Source organism: Girardinichthys multiradiatus, chromosome 22 (genome assembly GCF_021462225.1).
Source record: "Girardinichthys multiradiatus isolate DD_20200921_A chromosome 22, DD_fGirMul_XY1, whole genome shotgun sequence".
Classification (NCBI taxonomy): domain Eukaryota; kingdom Metazoa; phylum Chordata; class Actinopteri; order Cyprinodontiformes; family Goodeidae; genus Girardinichthys; species Girardinichthys multiradiatus.
Window position 1 is genome coordinate 27,021,839 of NC_061814.1, and position 18,632 is coordinate 27,040,470.

General features: G+C 38.7%; 1 protein-coding gene across 1 annotated transcript; it reads left to right on the top strand.

The window, feature by feature from the left end:
* The first annotated feature begins 205 nt into the window (after window positions 1–205).
* On the top strand, window positions 206–18,514 carry mapk8a (mitogen-activated protein kinase 8a). Its single transcript, XM_047351699.1, has 12 exons — window positions 206–344; window positions 6,602–6,768; window positions 7,480–7,609; window positions 7,746–7,804; window positions 7,911–8,049; window positions 9,767–9,932; window positions 10,709–10,780; window positions 12,353–12,535; window positions 12,624–12,748; window positions 12,883–12,946; window positions 14,801–14,878; window positions 17,695–18,514. Exons 1-12 carry the CDS (start codon window positions 309–311, stop codon window positions 17,880–17,882), a joined length of 1,407 nt encoding a protein of 468 aa, XP_047207655.1. The 5' UTR covers window positions 206–308; the 3' UTR covers window positions 17,883–18,514.
* The last annotated feature ends 118 nt before the right edge of the window (window positions 18,515–18,632 follow it).

Here is an 18,632-nt window from a genome sequence, read left to right on the forward strand (position 1 = left end):
CAGATCTTCTGCCGAAGAAATCAAACTTTTTCTCTCTCTCTCACACACTCTCTATTTTTTTTTTTTTTACAGTAATTGCCTCTATTCTTAGCCTCTTTGCTTTTAAACACTTGATTGGATTAACATCGCGGTTTGACGGTGACAGGTCAGAGCCACCAATAAGCGGGTGGTATGAGATCAGCTACACCGATTTAACTAAATCCGTCTGACGCCCAAAGGTGCGGTGGATCCCCGGCGGGTAGGTGCGCTGCTACGCTGAAGTCTGGGAAGGACGAAGCATCCCGCTGCTGCAGGGCAGCTCCCCGACGATGATCATAACACTGCGGGCTCTCTTCGAACAAGGGGTAAGAAGATGTAGTAGATCTGCCTTGCTGGGAGTCCTGTCCATGCCGCTGCGCTCAGCGTCTCTCTGCAGGCCCCGGGTTATCTGCGCAGAGGCAGGATTTAGAAAAAAATGAAAGGAATAAAGAAAAACGATCCGGGGATGTGAGGTAGGTGCAAGGAGCATGTGTCCTACTGCTCAGTGCGGACTTAACGCACATTTACCGAATGTCCTCCCAATTGGCACCGCTTTGGAGTCACATGCGCAGAGAATGGTTGTAGAAATGATGCATGAGCTGTAGATTCTACTATGCTGTAGATTTCTGCAGAACCAATGAATGTCCTCGCCCTCAATTTATACCCCACTTCGGATAAAACCATAAAATGAACTAAAATTGAGGTAATGACTGTAATGTTATTAGCCTACCACTCTATTAGAATTAGAACTTTATTGACAGCTTTTTGGTGAAAACATAATTTTGTCTGCATTAAACACTGTAATAGAAAATTGTCGTGTAGAACTTTTTGCCATGTTGTCACAATACAACCACAAACGTCAGTGTAGTTTATTGGGATTATTTGTGATAGATGCAAAGGTGTGCTAGGTTTTAATAAGCTTTTACAAATAATCTTTAAGTGCGACAAGGTTGACGTGTATTTGTTTATGACAGAACTATTAATCATGCCCTCCATAAATCTGGCCTAATGGAAGAGTGGCAAGAAGACAGCTATTGACTAAGTCACCAAAAACCATGTAAAGGACACAGAAAACATCTGGAAGAAGGTACTCAGGTTACATGGGACCAAGATTTTACTTTTAATCCTTAATACAAAAGACTTGAGAAACATACAGGAGGAACTACAATGAAATGGTTTAGATCCATATAGTTGTCAAAGTATTACTTGAGATGACTTTAATGTTACTCAGATGAGATTTTGGTGTAAATTATTGGCTTGGTAAATACAAACACTTTAATGTGCGAAACCCAAACCATTAAGTGTTCATGGTTATTGAGCTTTGCTTCATCAGAAACCTCTTAAAAGATAAAAGCAATGGAAAAAAAAAAAACTTCCAGAACTTCCATCACAAACTAAAGTAGATTACTGTAACCCAGGCACAAGTGCTAGTATGGAGGGAACTTAGACTACTAATAGTTATAAATGCATAGTACATGACTTACAAATGTGTACCAGGATTTGTGAGTGAGTTAGGATAGTTGCAAATGCGCACATAAGAAGTTGCACATTTATGACATTTATGAGTCTAATTTCAGTCGATTTGCTAACTGTTACCTATTACATGTGAAGTGCCTCTGAAGTAGTAGCTTGCACACAGGAATTACAATAACCTAACTTCACTGTTTCCCATTTTATGGATTGTGGGAAAAGTAAAACTACATATCAGCTTGAACACACCATCCCCATGGTGCAACATAAAGCTCACAGCATCATGCTTTGGGGATGCTTTTCTTCCTCAGGTCAATGTTAACGGAAAGATGGATGGAGGTTAATATAGGAACATTCTAGAAGAAAACCTTTCAGAGGCTTCACAAGAACTGAAACTGGGGCTGAAGATCATCTTCCAGCAGGACAATGAATGTAAACATATAGCTGGAGCTACAATAGAATGGCTTGGAACAAAGCATTATAATGTGTTAGAAACCATCTGTGCTTGAGCTATTCTGCAAAGACCTGAGAAATATTTCAGACAAAACAGGTAGAGACACTTTTCAGACTTCTATTTGTAAAATACTGTGAAAAACATGTTTAATTTTCTTTACAAGTATGCACTCCTTTGTGTTGGTATGTCACATTAAATACCAATAGAATACATTGAGGTTTGTGGTTGTAATGTATTATAAGTGTATCATAGGTACAATATTAAGGACTACTTCGTGCTTTACGTGTGTATTTAGTACTTTTCTTTAATTTCAGCTTCACTATATATACTGTGTATATATATATTTTTTGTTTTGTTTACTCTTCGCTGCATATATTTTTAGTGATTGCTATTTATTGATAGATTTAGCTTTGTTTGTTATACTTAGTTTTTTTTACTTAGGTATTAGGCTTCTTAACCGGGAGCTGAGTCCAAATGTCGTATACCTTAACATGTAAATGTGAGCTGGTATGACAATAAAAATCCTTGAAACCTTGAATAATATGGATGAGGGTTAATCAGTGTGCAACTTTACAAATCACAGAATGCAATAATTCAGAAAGAAAGAAAGAAAGAAAGAAAGAAAATGAATTGCCATATTTGGAAGATGACAAGGACAGGCTGCAGAGGGAGCAGTTTTCACTGGATTTTACTACTCGATGTGATAAAAAATGTTTTGACCTCCTGACTTCTCATTAATCCTCACCACTGCCCATTTCTTTTATTTTCTTTGTCAGAATTGTCTGATACATATAAAAAAAAAATCAACATGCAGAGGTAAAATGCAGTCTCGTTTTCTCATGACATAATTGGGAAAAGGAAATTGCTGCACAAAATTGAGCCAGACGAAAAGAGAATAACTTGATGTAATCTATTACCTAAGTAGCAAACGGAAGTAGACCAAAACATTGTTTTATTTGTATAAATGGGCAGGCGGAAGGAAGGGAAGAAGTATGGATGCATAGAGGAGGAGGCGGTGGGTGTGTCTCTGCCCGTGTGTGACGCGCTGCTGGGACGCATGCCCTGTGTGCGCACTGTGCGTCCTGGCCTGTCAGTAGCAGCCGGTTGGAAACGTAGGCAATGAAATCGGTGAGGTCACGTATTTTTAAGCCGCACATCGGGATAAATCACCCTTCAGCGGCGGCATAGACAAACGCGAAGCCACTCCGGATCGTTCCGACGCTCGCCGGACCCGCTTTAGAAAAAGATCGATCGCTTGTTGATTTGATGACAGAGGTAAGATGGGGATTCACACCTCAGCTCCTCAGACGGTCCTGCTCATTGTTTTGGCCGTGGGGGGAGGGTCGTAAATCGCTGCCTGCATGCTGCTTCAGCCCCTTTACTTTACATTTCAGCTCCGTTTATTCCTCAATAATTATTACTCCCGTCGTTGTAGAATAATATAGCGCAGCATTTAAATTAGGCACAGACTGTACAGCCAGCACCGACAGCACAATCTGTCATATTAGGATATGGGTGCCATTATCGCTGCCATAATAATGTGTCTGTGTGGCGTCCAACCGGCTTATTCTGGCTGCATCAGTTCAGCATCCATCTCTGTTTTCTGATGCAGCAATTCAATGATTTACATTTGGCAACCTCCAACGGGAAAAAAACGGGGTTCCAGTAGTCAACTTTAACATTATGATCAATGTGATCGAATGGGATCTGCCTTGTTTTCCTTTTAGAATGGCTGATGCAGAAGCAGGTGTTCTCCTATTGTCACTTTACTTGGTGGACATATATGAAATAAGCTGCATTAAAAAAATAAAAAATCATATTTTTAAATGCCTAGTTGAAGCAGTAGCACCTTGTGAACAGTTACAGCCCCAGCCGTATGACCCACATAATCTTGTGGTCTTCCACGCAGTCATTGACACCCTCCACAAGGACGCTTCAGCCACTAAAGGTCATTGCTAAAGAAACTCACTGTTTAGAGTGCTGTATTAAAGAATATTAATGGAAAGTTGGGTGGAAGGAGAACAGAAACAGGTGTGCAAGTGGAGACACAATTTATGAAATTGCAGTCGTCCTCACAGCTTTAGTGTATACATCATCTCAGCTGAAGGAATGCTTGGATGTAATATTTGGGAGCTCATAATACTTAAGGTGCCATACATTCAATCTTAAACAGTTGAATGGACTTTCAGTGCCTCTTATAATGACACTTGATATAGGTAGGGGAAAGGAGTATTGAGGAAATTGAGGATTTATTTCAATTGCCATCTTCATTTCAATATTCAAAGATAATGCACCAATATTGTGTTCTCCTATGATTGTGTATCTTTATGATAGAACTGCTGTGTTGCTTCTGTTAAGCCACCACTACATCTTATCTGGACTAAGGAGAAAAATTGCATTTCATTTGGAAATCAAGGTCGCAGACGAAGAGTGGACAGGCATACATCTAAGTTAGTTGATGTCTTGGTTTTATGACCATTGTATGACTGAGCTTGATTGAGCAGCAAACTGGCCTGACCAAAAGCCTGTAGAGAATGTGTAGCGTATTGTCAAGAGGCAGATGAGAGACACTAGAGCCAAGAATGCAGAGAAGCTGAAGGCTTCTTTCAAAGCAACCAAGGGCTTCCTTAAGACCTTAGCAATGCTACATGCTATCAGTATCAGTAGGCCAATCCTGTATTAAACCCGTTTTTTATTCACCTTTTCTAATATTCAGATTTTCTGTCGGACAAAATTTTGGCTCTTCATTAACCGTAAGCCATAATCATCAAAATGAGCTGGCAAAAAATAAATGGAACCGATCACTTTGTGTGGAAAGTCTCTACATTTGTTTGACGTTTTTATGAAATTGCCTGAAAAAATTAACTCCCTGATGATATTCTAATTTATTTAAATGCACATTTAAAATAGCCTTTAAAATAAATATGTACTTTGGAAGCTAATCATCAGTTTTACACTGCATTTTACAGAACATAAGGCACTAGTTAGTTACAGTTACAGTATATTTCTGCTTTTGCAGCAAACATCTCACTTGATATACATATGCACCACTTTCCAATTCAAATTAATTTGTATTCATTTCTGTGTAAACGGAGTGGCCTGCTGCAAAAGGACAGCAATTCTCTGTGTTAGATGGATAATGGAACCCACAAACAAAAAGATCAGATCGTAAATAAGTCTAATAATGTAAAGTACAAAATCTTGAAAAGGCTTGAGCTGGAGAAGCTGTGTAGCTATCTAATGGTTCTGCTCTTGATGTTTGCCTTATGGCAGAAGCTCGAAAAGTTAATGGAGTGTGTGTGATGAGTCTCTGACAAGTTCCTGTAGCAGCTCTGAAACAGATCCTGGACAAAAGTGTATGGGCACTCCAGTGACCATTTCAGCTCTTGTCACCATCCTCTGCAGGGCCCTGTTTGCCATATTGCAGCTGCAGTACCAAGCTCAGAATTCGAGAGCCGTTTTAGAGCACTGATGTGCTGGTGTGCCTGCGACTGACACAAAAATGCAACCTGAAAGTGTGTCATTGATTTTAGGGGAATATGTTGATACAGCCAATACCGCAGTTGGTAGCACCGTTGCCTTGCAGCAAGAAGGTCATGGGTTTAATTCCCGCCCTGGGGGTCTTTCTGCATGGAGTTTGCATGTTCCCCCATGCGATGGATTGGCAACCTCTCCTGCCCATAGACTGCTGGAGATAGGCACCAGCTCCCTCATGAACCAGAATAGAAGAAGCAGGTATAGAAAATGGATGGATGTTGATGCAGCATATAGCTGCATGCATCAGGACAGGTTATCTCACAGCAGGTTCATTAAAGTTAATGTTTGCGCGTCTGTTGGAATTTATGGTATCTACAGCTACACAGTAAGAAAACCTCTTTGTACTGCAAAAAGAAAAAGAAAACATCGACTGTCTTCAAGTCCTCATAACTCTGTAAGCACAGCTGTCTTCCTGTCTGTGTTATAGAAAGAAGCTGTGAGTCTATTTTAATTTTTGCGAGGGAGGTGGATGTTACAGACATCTTTATGACGTTGGCGGAACAGAAGGGGAGCTGACTCACTTCGTTCTGGCAATTATTTCCCTCATATGGACTCTGTGTCGGCAGTGTGGATGAATGAGGAGGGTGGTGGCGTTGTTTATGTAAGAATGGAAGAAAATGAAAGTTTTGTTTGAGCCTCTTGTAATCAAATTGTAGAAAATCACTGGCACAAATGTTAGTTTTGTGTTTTAGGTGAGGTCAGAGTACCTTTGTGCAAATTAAAATGTGTCAGTGAAGACCCGCTTCTAGAACTGAGCTGTTGTCGTTGGCTGTGCTCTAAACTCAGGGGAATTATCACCGATCTTGGCTTTCCAGCATGGCAGCGTCACTCTCGGAGTTCTGTTGTATGTGATGGAGCAGAGCTCTGATTTGCTTGCTGTTCTGCTGTCGCACATGATGACATCCAATCTTCAGTCCATGTGGGTTTACAGGATCTGCTGAGAAATGAAACTGCATTGCATCAGGTAGAAATGCAGCAGTCTCTCAACAGTTTCTTTGAGTGCAGGATTTTCCTCTTCCGTTGCTGTTTTGTGCTACTTGCCACTCGGCTCAGCAACTCCTGCGTTATCCGTGGTGTCAGTCTTGCTCTGTTGGATATTCAAACCTGTTTCCTTCTTCACAGAGGACATTTTTGGATGCACAGAAAGCAGCAATTGAAGACTTTGCCATGAATAAAAACAAGAGGGACAGAGAGTTCTACAGCGTAGACGTTGGAGATTCAACATTTACAGTATTGAAGCGATACCAGAATCTAAGACCCATCGGCTCAGGAGCGCAGGGAATCGTCTGGTGAGTGGTTCAGCATCATCCTTATCCTGCTAACACCAGCGCTGTGAAAAAAATGGGTTACACTTTTCTACACGTCACTGAAACATCTGTGAGAATCAACAAACATTTGTTTAGAGAAGTACTGAGAAATCGGCTCATGACTGGAATCAGATGAGTTTTCAGTTTGATCGACCCTGACCAGAGTTTAGCTGGTCAGAAACCCAAAAAATCTGGTCTTTTTCCAATTAGTGAACACACCAAACTAAGCAGTACAAAGTGGTGCTGTCCATACCACTTTTTAATGTGGATGTTGTTAAAGAGTGATTAAAGCTAAATGGAATCTTACATACGATATGCCTTTTTTTTCTTTAAATGCATCAAGAAATGTAGTGCTAAACGGAACTGGACAATTTCCTGCTCGATTTGCCCTTACACGTATTCAGCCTGTCACAAACCTAAATGTCAGACTATGTTGGCAACCTTGGAAAAAAACTATCCGGTTCTTCAGTCTTCTTAAATTAAAGTTACAAAAGAGAAATTGGAATTGCCTAATATCGGAATTGTCAAGCCGAACCTGTACAAAAGCCCAATTGTGGAACAAAATTGCCCATAAAAGTCTGAGCGGTGCATCTCTGCGTTTTATTTCTGTTTCGACACATTTGGTAGTGTAAAAACCAGGATGTCAGCTGTTACTCTTTTTGATGCATTTTTCTTGCTATCTTTTCCTTTCAGCTCTGCTTATGACCAAATCCTTGAACGAAATGTTGCCATCAAGAAACTGAGTCGACCCTTTCAGAATCAAACCCATGCCAAGAGGGCATACAGAGAGCTAGTCCTAATGAAATGTGTCAATCACAAAAATGTAAGTGTGCAACTATTTTAACATGCAATGCATTTCATAAGTAGGGGGCACAGAAAAGTGTATTTGTATGCACTGAGCATATTTAAATTGATGTGAAATCATAACTAAATATATTTTTCTTATGACATATTTACAGATCATTGGCTTATTAAATGTATTCACACCACAAAAGTCACTAGAAGATTTCCAAGATGTGTAAGTAAATAAAAATAGCCTGTGCTGTTACTGGAATCAGACCATGCCGTACGTGTTGCCAAAATGATTCCCTGCCAGGATCATAAACCCTTTTCTGTTCTGTCAGATATTTGGTGATGGAGCTGATGGACGCCAACCTGTGTCAGGTCATCCAAATGGAGCTGGACCACGAGAGGCTGTCCTATCTGCTCTATCAGATGCTGTGTGGCATCAAGCACCTTCATGGTGCTGGGATCATTCACAGGGTGAGTTGCAGCTGGCTACGAATACACAGCCTGAAGTCAGGCCAATGTTCTGAAGTGTGAAGTCCTGAGCTGGTAAACTTGCTGTGATACGTGACACTGAAGTCTGAGGGCAAACAGTCTACTGGCACCATTACGGGATTACAGGATGAATTTAGTCCTTTAACTAGTGACACATGCATTTAGAAAACTCAGTGTACAATGTAAAGTAGCTAGTTGGTATTGTAATGATATTTGCTAAAAATGTGCATGGATAAAATTTAAACAGTCTGAGGCTAAAATCAAAGCACTCAATCTCTGTAAAATGCCCTTGAACAAAACACAGAATTTCCTGCAGCTTTTGTGTAGCTGACATCAGCTGATATGTCAATGACAGGTAGATGTATCATTTTGCCATATGCATCAGTAGCTAGAAGGGCACCCAGAGAGCATATCCTCTACGAAGGCCACTGCCTATCTCTTTTAGTTTGAAAGGAAACGGGCTTTATCCGCACCCAGTTTGCCCAAGCAAGAAACAGCACAGATCCTGTAATAGTGGGATTCTCAGTTCAGTGTCAGATATAGCACCCTTCACACTCACTGGGACCCCTGGTTTAAGATATGTAAAATAAAATGTCTTGGCATACTTTCACACTGAAAGTTTTTGAAAAATCCAACTTGTCATTTGAGTACACTGTTTCAGAATCACTTCTCAAGAATTCTAAGTAAATATTTTTACACTAAATCAAGTACATGGGTTCTTGGTTATTGAATGGTACTACAGCTAAGCATGCAGAGAGAGGGTCATTCTTTTTTGCAGTCTAGGTCATCCAGAGTCCTACATCCTCTTGACATGTCACCATGCACACTTTGAATGATTATCCTCCTGAAAGACACAAATGACACATTTTCAGTTTTCTGGCCACCAGATTTTTATTTAAAAGTTAAAATGCCATGGTACTTGCTTGATATCACACTATATAACAAGCCTTCCAAGGATTTTAAAAGAGATACAGGCCCACAGCATTACAGATCCTCCACCATATTTAGCGGTGGGCATGAAGCACATGAGAAACACCAAGAGTATTTGCTGCTCAAAATCTCAATGTTCCACATTTTTACATAAATGTTTAGATTTGCTTGGCACCAAGATGCCACTTGTTTTGTTCCTGAAGCTTTGGAGATTTTTTTTATTTATTCCCCTTACCATGCTTCTCACTGTGCATGGCAAAAAGAGATCACCTTGGCTCCTCTGACTGCAAATTAAATGGTAGTTTAGATGAGTAGTAGCCATTTCCTGACTTATAAAGATTAACCCACATATGTCCTAAGTGAATGGCATGTTCTTGTGTTTTTTCCTATTTTGAAGAGTTGCTAAGAGAAATTTGCTTATCAAATATAAACAATGTATTGGAAGAAGAAGTGACAATTTCTAAAAAGCTGTAAATCTAAAATGATTTGTTTTGCTTGGAGGAAAAACACATTAACAAAGATTTTAACTCCAAAAACCATGGGATGGGAAACATTCAGGTGTTTGGAAGTAATATATACTATTTATCTGGTAGTTTTGATTGACAGAATACAAATTATCTGGTCAATATTTTCTAATTTGGCCTCATTTTGGTTTCATTGTTGTGATTAAAATGCTTTTTTCCCTTTTGCCAGAGCTTCTATTCGAATGCCGAACAAATTTACTCATAAAGTAAAAACAAATATTAAAAACTGATTAATGTCCTTGTAGGATCTGAAGCCTAGTAATATAGTTGTCAAGTCTGACTGCACGCTGAAGATTTTGGACTTTGGCTTGGCTCGGACGGCAGCCACAGGCCTCCTGATGACGCCATATGTGGTTACACGCTACTACAGAGCACCAGAAGTTATCCTGGGCATGGGCTACCAGGCCAATGGTGAGTGATCAGTTTAATACAGCATCTGCTGACCAGTCAGTGGAGTCACTGTTTATTTTTAGTGAAAATAAACATATATATATATATATATATATATATATATATATATATATATATATATATACTTTTAAGATAATTTATTTTATTATTTATGTCCATTGACTTGAAACTAAATCTTGCTGTAACTAATCCATTTGATGCCTGTTGTAAAAAAAAAAAAAAGAAGAGTTCATTGTAAGAAAAGGTTCACTAACAAGCCTCTTACATGTAACTAACTTTTTGCTATGCATTCCTTCTTTTACTGGCTTTGGTTAATGTGGTCCACTTCATTAGTGGACATATGGTCTGTGGGCTGCATTCTGGCAGAAATGGTTCGCCATAAAATCCTTTTCCCTGGAAGGGACTGTATCCTTCTGTCTGCTGAATATTTCCTCTATGTTAACAGTCTTCATCAAGTCTGTATTGTTTCTGTCAGACCTTTTCCTTGTTTGCTTTTAAATATATTTCATTGTACATTACATGAAAATGCTAATTTATACAAATCAGCTCAGATCTGGTAGGTAGTGGGATGCCAGTTTTTGCTTTTTTATGTACCTAGTAGTGCTCTCTGGCTTTTCTCTCTCATGCAGCTCACTCATTGCTGAATGGTCTCCATTTTCCTCTTTGCACCTCTGCCATTCTCTTTTCTTTTCTCCTATTTGGTTTTACTGATTTTTTTCTCTCTTTATTATTTATTTGCATGTCCACCCGTCTGTCTTCCTAATGTCCACCCCCAGTGGATGTGTGGTCAGTGGGCTGCATTGTGGCCGAGATGATCAGGGGGAGTGTGTTGTTCCCTGGCACTGATCGTATCCTTCCCTTCATTGATCAACATGTCATCATTTCATTAGGAAGGTATCCACCACCATCATGAAAGCTTCTTCTGTTGTTGTCTTATTCTATCCATCACATTCTCCATGACCTACATTGCTTGCACTGCTGCACCCACCTATGAAACCTTGAAGCTACATTATGTGATAAATGGTACTAGTAAGTGTGTAGTATCTGTTTCTCTTTTAATGAAGGGCTCAGATTAGTTGAAAAAGATGTAGGTGTTTTGGTCCTGGTATCAACATGGACAAAGCAGTGAGTTCAAATCAAGGATTAATTTGGTACTTCTTGGAAAACCTAATCGGACGTTTTTTGTTTTGTTTTTTTGACATTGAGCTCTATGGAAAGTTAGATGAGATCTTTTTGCTACTAAGGCATGTAGCTCAAAATGCTTAAGACATGGGTATTTGAAAGTTAAACTGCGTGAAAGATGACAAATTTTCATACATCTTAATATATAGATTATTTATATTGTTTGAAGTGTGTCAGTAGGAAGAATTAGTTTGAAAAATTTGTGGACTCCAGAAGTTCAGCTGCACACCAAAGTGGGTGATGTCATCAGCTTTGGGTGGTTTCTTTAAATAATTTTATGAAAATATTAAAAGTTACCAAAAAACACAATAACCAAGTGTCTTGTGATCCATTTAAAGTTTGAATGGTACTTCTAGGTGAGGGTAAGGATAAGTAATAACCCAAGATGTTCGAATAATTTGTAAGCTTTTTCCTTTCATTTTTACAGGAAGTAATTAGAGCTATACAATATAATGAACTGCTATCGTTGTTGCAATATCCCGTTCGTGAATGACTGATAGGATGTAGTATTGGGAAGGATATTATTCCCTGTTATGAAAATCGATGTATTGGTCAGGACTCTAGCTGTTCTTAATAATCCCACCTGATTTAAATTTTTATTGCTAAGATACTAAAGCTCACGATAATGGTGGGGACATTGTTTTTATTAGTTAAAAAAGAAAAGAATGTGAAAAAATGGGTTAATCGATGTCATTGTTGCAAATTTTAACAATTGAACGGTAATTATTTTATATAATATATATTCTATATTTTGAATGCTTCATGGCATCCACGCAATCAAAGTGGCAGTGTTGACTCTTGGTTGGAGTTGTTTGTGTCAATATGGTTGGCTTTTGCTACATCAGGGCTAAGCATTATGGCCTATGTGGTCAAGTCTGGTCAAAGAACATTGCTACAGAAGTGGTGCGTTCTGTTCAGATACGAATTTACAGATATAAGCCATGCTGCCTTGTTTTATAGCAAAAGCCCTTTTACACAGCATACTTCTTCATGCTGCATATTGCATTGGTTTATAAAAAAGATTAAAACTACTGTTAATCGTTGCTGTGGACCTTGTGCTCCTAACGTGTGTGTGTGTGTGTGTGTGTGTGTGTTTCTGTTTATATAAACTCAAGGAGAGCTGCCTGTGTGTGCACCTCAAAGCCAAGTTAAATGTCACGCTGCCCTTCTGGAGTGCTACAGTATCAGTGTGTTTCTGTGTTCGTGTGAGGTGCTTTCCTTTAACATTTCCACTTCAGATATTGACCAGTGGAACAAGGTGATTGAGCAGCTAGGCACCCCATCTCAGGATTTTCTAATGAAGCTGAATCACTCGGTGAGAACATATGTGGAGAACAGACCACGGTATGCAGGATACACTTTTGAGAAACTGTTCCCCGATGTGCTCTTCCCTGCCGACTCAGATCACAACAAACTGAAAGGTATATATAGCATCCTTTATATAATAAAACCACAATTCTAACAATAATTTATCATTTTTCTGTAAGTGCTTGTTGTATCTACCCACAGCAAGCCAAGCCAGAGACCTGTTATCCAAGATGCTGGTGATTGATGCGTCAAAGCGCATCTCTGTGGATGAAGCCTTGCAGCACCCGTATATTAATGTTTGGTATGATCCTGCTGAAGTGGAAGCGGTAAGTGAATCACTGGAGGGATGAACAGAATACGCAAGTGTTTATTACACTGCATAAAGTGGGAGGTTGGCATTTCTCTTGCTCTACCAGGGTGCCATTCAAGCCAATTTAGCTTTTCTTTTCTGTTTTTTCAGCCTCCTCCAAAGATTCCTGACAGGACACTGGATGAAAGAGAGCATACTGTGGAGGAGTGGAAAGGTCAGACATCCTGCTTAGCTTTCTAGCTCTGCACTTAACAAATTCACTTGTCAGATGGCTTAGTCTGAAACACAAATAAAAATGCATCAAGGTCTCTAACCTTAAAGTGAATGTTTTTTCCTTGCTTTTACTGTTTAAGAGGAGTAAAAGGCAGTTGAATAAAACTATTTTGTAACGTTGCAACCACAATCTTAAATATATTTCATTATAATTGTGAAGTAGGAGGAAAATGATTTACATTTTCCAAATTTACAACTAGAAATTTAGAAATTGTGGCTTGCATTTGTATTTGAATCTTTAATAAACAGAGTAGATGCATCTTTTGGTACAATAAGAGCAATATATCAAGCGCTGTCAGACTGGAGGGAAAGCGTATTTTCAAATATTGTCCCAGATTTCCAATTTAATTTAGGCCTGGATTTTGACTGGGCCATTCTAGACCATAGGGTTTTGCAGCTTCTAACCGATTTTCTCATATTTAGCTCCATCTATCATCAATTGTGGCCAAGCTGCAAACAAGGCCTCCTTTAGCTTTATTTCAACAACTTTCTTTTCGCCACTCTTCCATAAGGTCCAGATTTTGCAAAAAAGCACAACTAATAGTTGTCATGTTGACAGGTTCTCTCACCTGGGCTGTGGATCCCTGTGGACCATGGGCCTCTTGGCTTCTTCTCTGATTAGTGCTCCTCTTGGCCGGCCTCTTAGTTTAGGACGGACATGTCTTAGTAAGTCTAAAGTTGTGAAATACGACTTACTTTTGGATGGTGGATTGAACAGTGCTCTGTTAGGCATTTAATAATCTAACCCTGCGTTAAACCTTGCCATAACTTTATCCCTTCGCGGGTTGCTTCTTGGCAATAGTGTTTCTCACATAAATGGTGCCGTGGACGAGCCTCAATACAATTCAGTGCAAAAATAATCTATGATTCTGGGTCAGGATAAAATGCAGTTCAGTCCCACAGAGGGCAGGTAACCCAGTCTCCCTATTCTCAGTAGCAAGCAGGTTGATGCCTACTTAATACACCAGGGTTATACAGAAGCAATAGAAAACTGGTTCAGGGCACATTTGACATACAAGTTATCTGAATCTCATGTGCTTCCCCTTTCTAATGCTGCCCTGGGTAACTGCCCACATGGCCTATAAGAAAAACTGGTTTTGTTCCTTGGTTTTTATGATGCTGTTTATTCTGAAATCTTCTCAAACAAATCTCAAACGCCTTCACAGAACAGCTCCATTTATACTGAGAATAAGTTAGACACAGGAGGACTCGTTTTACTAATTAGGTGACTTCTGGAGGAAGTTTTACTAGGTTAGTGGTATCAGGGTAAAGAGAGTTGAACATAAATGCATGTAACACTTGTCAGATTTTATAATTTCCCCTCCACTACTTTCATCACATGACATTCCAATAAAATACACAGAAGTTTGTGATTGTAACATGACAAAATGTAGTTCAAGAAGTAAGAAAACTTTTGCAAGGTACTGTATGAAAAAGAATCACAACACTGAAAAACTGGATCATTTTTCCACATCTGGATTTGTTTTGTGTTTTAGGCCTAGTTTGTGTTTTTCTGCTGTGGGGAACATGATTCTGTCTGGCATAAGAAAGACTGTGATTAAATATCAGTTTCAGTCGTGCAGTAAGATGAGCTCATCTTAGTCCCTGTCAGGTGATAATGACCCCCTCACTCATTTTTAGAAGGGCAACACACCAGCATACCCAGTCCAAATTAGAAATGTGATGTAGTTTGAGCTGCACAGTGTGTTATTCCCCACAACCTTACACAAAAGATCTGATGTTCCTGAATACACGCATCAACGATTCCTCTTAATCCTCTTTTTTTTTTTTTCAGAGCTAATTTATAAGGAAGTGATTGAATGGGAGGAACGAACAAAGAATGGAGTGATCAGAGGTCAACCCACTGCTTTAGGTGAGTAATCACTATAACTTAGGCTATGTAAGACATGGTAACACTAAATTACAGGATACATGATAATTTTAATTATATAAGCTTATGTAATTGGAGATTAAATATTTGGTAAAGAGTCTTTAGTTTGAAATGATGCCATATCAAGAACGAGGTGCTGTGCAGCCCCAATGGTAAACGTAGTGTGTTACCATAACAATCAGGAAAAAAACATAAATCAGCACTTTTCTTTCTATCAACCTCATTAGGAGTCACATTAACAATATTTGTACGATTGCTGAAACTATGTCTACATGTCTGTGATTGCCCAAAAAACCTGCAAACCCGGAAATAAACAGCTAGTATGAGATCTATTTCTATTTTAGACTTATACCTTTACTATGACAAATTTCTTCCTCCTCAAATATAATGCTGAATGCCAGAATTCAACACATTTTCTATTTAATAATTGATTTATTCTATAAATCTCTGATCCTATTTTTCTAAAGTTTTAACTTAGCGCATACTGTGTTTAATTCCCTATAGAACACCAGTTTAGCTATTTTCCCCTTGTTGAAACATAGATTTTTCAACCAAGGATTAGACTACATTTCAGCTACAGTATCATTCATGTAAGAACAACTGTTACTCGAGAAAGGTGTACTATTTCTATCTGTACCTTCGTTGCAATGGTTTAAATGGTTAGAATCCTATTTCATTTTTTTGTTTGGTTTTATGCTTCATTTCTGTGGAAATGGCACTATGATTTCCAAGGACTGATATTTAAAAGGTTTTATGTGCATGACAGAGTTAAAATAAAATTTATAACGAATAATTACATTTAAAAATGAAATCTGGAATTGTTATATACAACATTTTATGCCAGGACAGTTTACCAACACTCAAATAAATGAAATACTAGCCTGATATAGTGTTGTGAAAAAGGTTTTGCCCCCTACAGATTTCATCTGTTTTTGCTTTTTTGTTTCAATTGTTTGAGATCATTAAACAAATTTTAATATCCGACAGTTTTTATTTCCATGCATTGGGAACATTGCACATTATATTCTAAAGCAAACTATGAAGAAAAATGTATTAATCTTTTTATCACTTTACAGAAAATGAAGAAAAATCAATATTGGGCTGTTCAAAAAAATAGCAGTATCTGCATTTTTTTTTACAAACTCAAATATTTACTTTATAAACTGGAAAACTTTCAACAACTTTCTGGATTTATCATTCCTGTGAATCACTGAACTAATATGTAGTTGTATAACGTCTGTTTCTGAAAACTGCTTCACATAAGTGCTGCATGGCGTCGACCAACTTCTGGCACCTTTGAACAAGTACTCCAACCCTGGATGATTTGACAATTCCTCTGCATTTCTTGGTTTTGCTTCAGAAACAGCCATTTTTATGTCACCCCACAAGCTTTCAATTGGATTAAGATCTGTGGATTTGGCTGGCCACTTCATAACTTTAATTGTGTTGGTATAAAACCAAGATACAGCCTGCCTACTGGTGTGTTTGGGTTTGTTGTTTTGTTAAAATACCCATTTCAGGGGCATTCCCCTTTGGCATAAAGCAACTTGACCTCTTCATGTATTTTGATACATGCAAACTTATCCATGATCCTTTGTATGCAATAAATAGGCCTGATACCATAGTAAGAAAAACATCCCCATATTATGTCTTTAGAGTGGACCGCGGCTTCAGTTCAGCGTTTGGGGGTCGTCTGACGAATTTCTGCAGCCCTTGGACCCAAAAAGAGCAATCTTACTTTTTTCATCACTCCACAAAATGTTTCCCAGTTTCTCTTTAGGCTAGTTGATGTGCTCTTGGACAAATAGTACCCTCTTCAGCAGTGGAACTTGGTGGGACCATAAGATTAGCTTCACGCAGGCGTCTTCTAATTGCCACAGTACTCCCAGTTAACTTCAGACCTTCTTTGATCACCCTGGACCTGATCATTGGCTGAGTCTTTGCCATTATGGCTATTGTCTGATCCATCTAAAAGGTAGTCTTTTGTTTTCTTCCCACACCTGTCTGGTTTTGCTTTCTATTTTAAAGCACTGGAGAGCATTTTGGCTAAGCAGCATATCATTTTCTGCACTTTACAAGTTTTCCCCTCTCCAATCAACATCTTAATCAAAGTATGCTGTTCTTTTGAGCAATGCCTTGAACGACAGTATATTGAATGTTGGCTCTGTTGGTTTTCTATGGCTCTCCTACACCTACTAATAAATTATTTGCTATGTGGTGATTTCTACCAAAAACGTGATCGGTCTGGTTAATCTAGATGGAGTATTATTTTTTAACACAACTGTATGACATCATTAAGAGAGTCTTTATTCTTGAGGACTGACAGGCAAAACTGTTAAATAAAACTGACAGCTCAGTAGTGGTCACTTAGTTTATTCTAAGACGTTTAAAAAGAAACAAAATTCCAACCAAGATTTTCTTTCTTTTTATTTTCCCTTGTCTTGTTTGAGCCTTATGATTTCTACGCTGAAGGAAAAACATGCAGCTCTGCTGAAAGTTGCAGAATTTTGTCACATTAGTCTCTGCAGCTGAGTTAAGCATGGCTTCATGGTTGTGCTGAGGGATGCAGAATGTTTTTTGTTTTGTTTTTACAGTATTTCATGATGTGCGCTTTTTACTTTTTTAGATATGTTCTTCTTAATAAGTGCAATAAACTAAGGTATAGTGATTAAAGTGATTTTACCAGTTTTTGCTCATAGTATCGTATGTCACTTCTGATGTAATGACCATATGAAAATAAAATGTTGCTTTGTATATTTCAGTGAAACCTATGCCTTTGCCTGTTTTTCGCAGCACAGGTGCAGCAGTGATTGACAGTGCTCCTCAACCCACGTCCTCCTCCTCCTCCTCTTCCTCATCAGCCAACGATGTCTCCTCCATGTCGACAGAGCCGACCGATCCTAGCAGCGACCCTGCTGTGGGCTCAGAGACGGACAGCAGCTTGGACAGCCACACCTCTCTCAGTGCGCTGGCCTGCTGCAGATAACTACACAAGCACACATCTACTGTACATCTTCTAAACAAAACCTTTCCTCATTGGCGTGTGGTTGTGTGTGTGTGTGTTGGGTGTGTGGGGAGTGTTTAGGCAATAGGAACTCCATGTTAGTTTGTAGAGTTGAGCATTTAATGTACAGTTTGTTCTTTGTCACCTCTTCTACCGATACCCTTGTAAATTATTGTGGTTTGAAAGTGTATCATGATTATTGTATTTTTGCTGCAAAAAAACAAAATGCGAAGATGTTTTGATGTGAAACTGTGATGTACGTAATGCAAAGGATTTGAGTGTACTTTATTCACTGTTGTTTTTTACTTACTACTGCAGTCAAAACCATAATGTAATAACTGCAAAATAATTTTGAGTAAACTGTATTTTAGCTTTTTTTGTGGACTTTTGAAGGAACATCTATAAGTTCACTCATACAGTAGGTTATAGCACACTTCAGCTTAAGCTGTAGTGCAATTGAATGATTTTATTTTCAAGCTGTAAGTTTTTTTTTTGTAGAAAACAGATCTTGGTGTGTCCAAGTTAATATATTTCTTTTTACAAATCTGATTGTGTGGGTCTGATGAACACTAATAGCAGGGTTTTATTTTTTTATATAAAATGTCATAAACGAACCTCGTTGTTCCTCGTTTGCAGACATAGATGTCATTTGTAGGTGACACATGGTTGGATGAGACAAAAGGGTGAATGTAGCAGAGAAAAATGTTGATTTATAAGGAACAGGGGAGTCCT

Bases quoted from the DNA above. Each gene is read 5' to 3' on its own strand.
- mapk8a (XM_047351699.1), top strand. From the start codon at position 309: ATGATCATAACACTGCGGGCTCTCTTCGAACAAGGG. The intron at 7,610-7,745 runs GTAAGTGTGCAA...ACATATTTACAG, and splicing joins AATGTGTCAATCACAAAAAT to ATCATTGGCTTATTAAATGT. The intron at 12,536-12,623 runs GTATATATAGCA...ATCTACCCACAG, and splicing joins AGATCACAACAAACTGAAAG to CAAGCCAAGCCAGAGACCTG.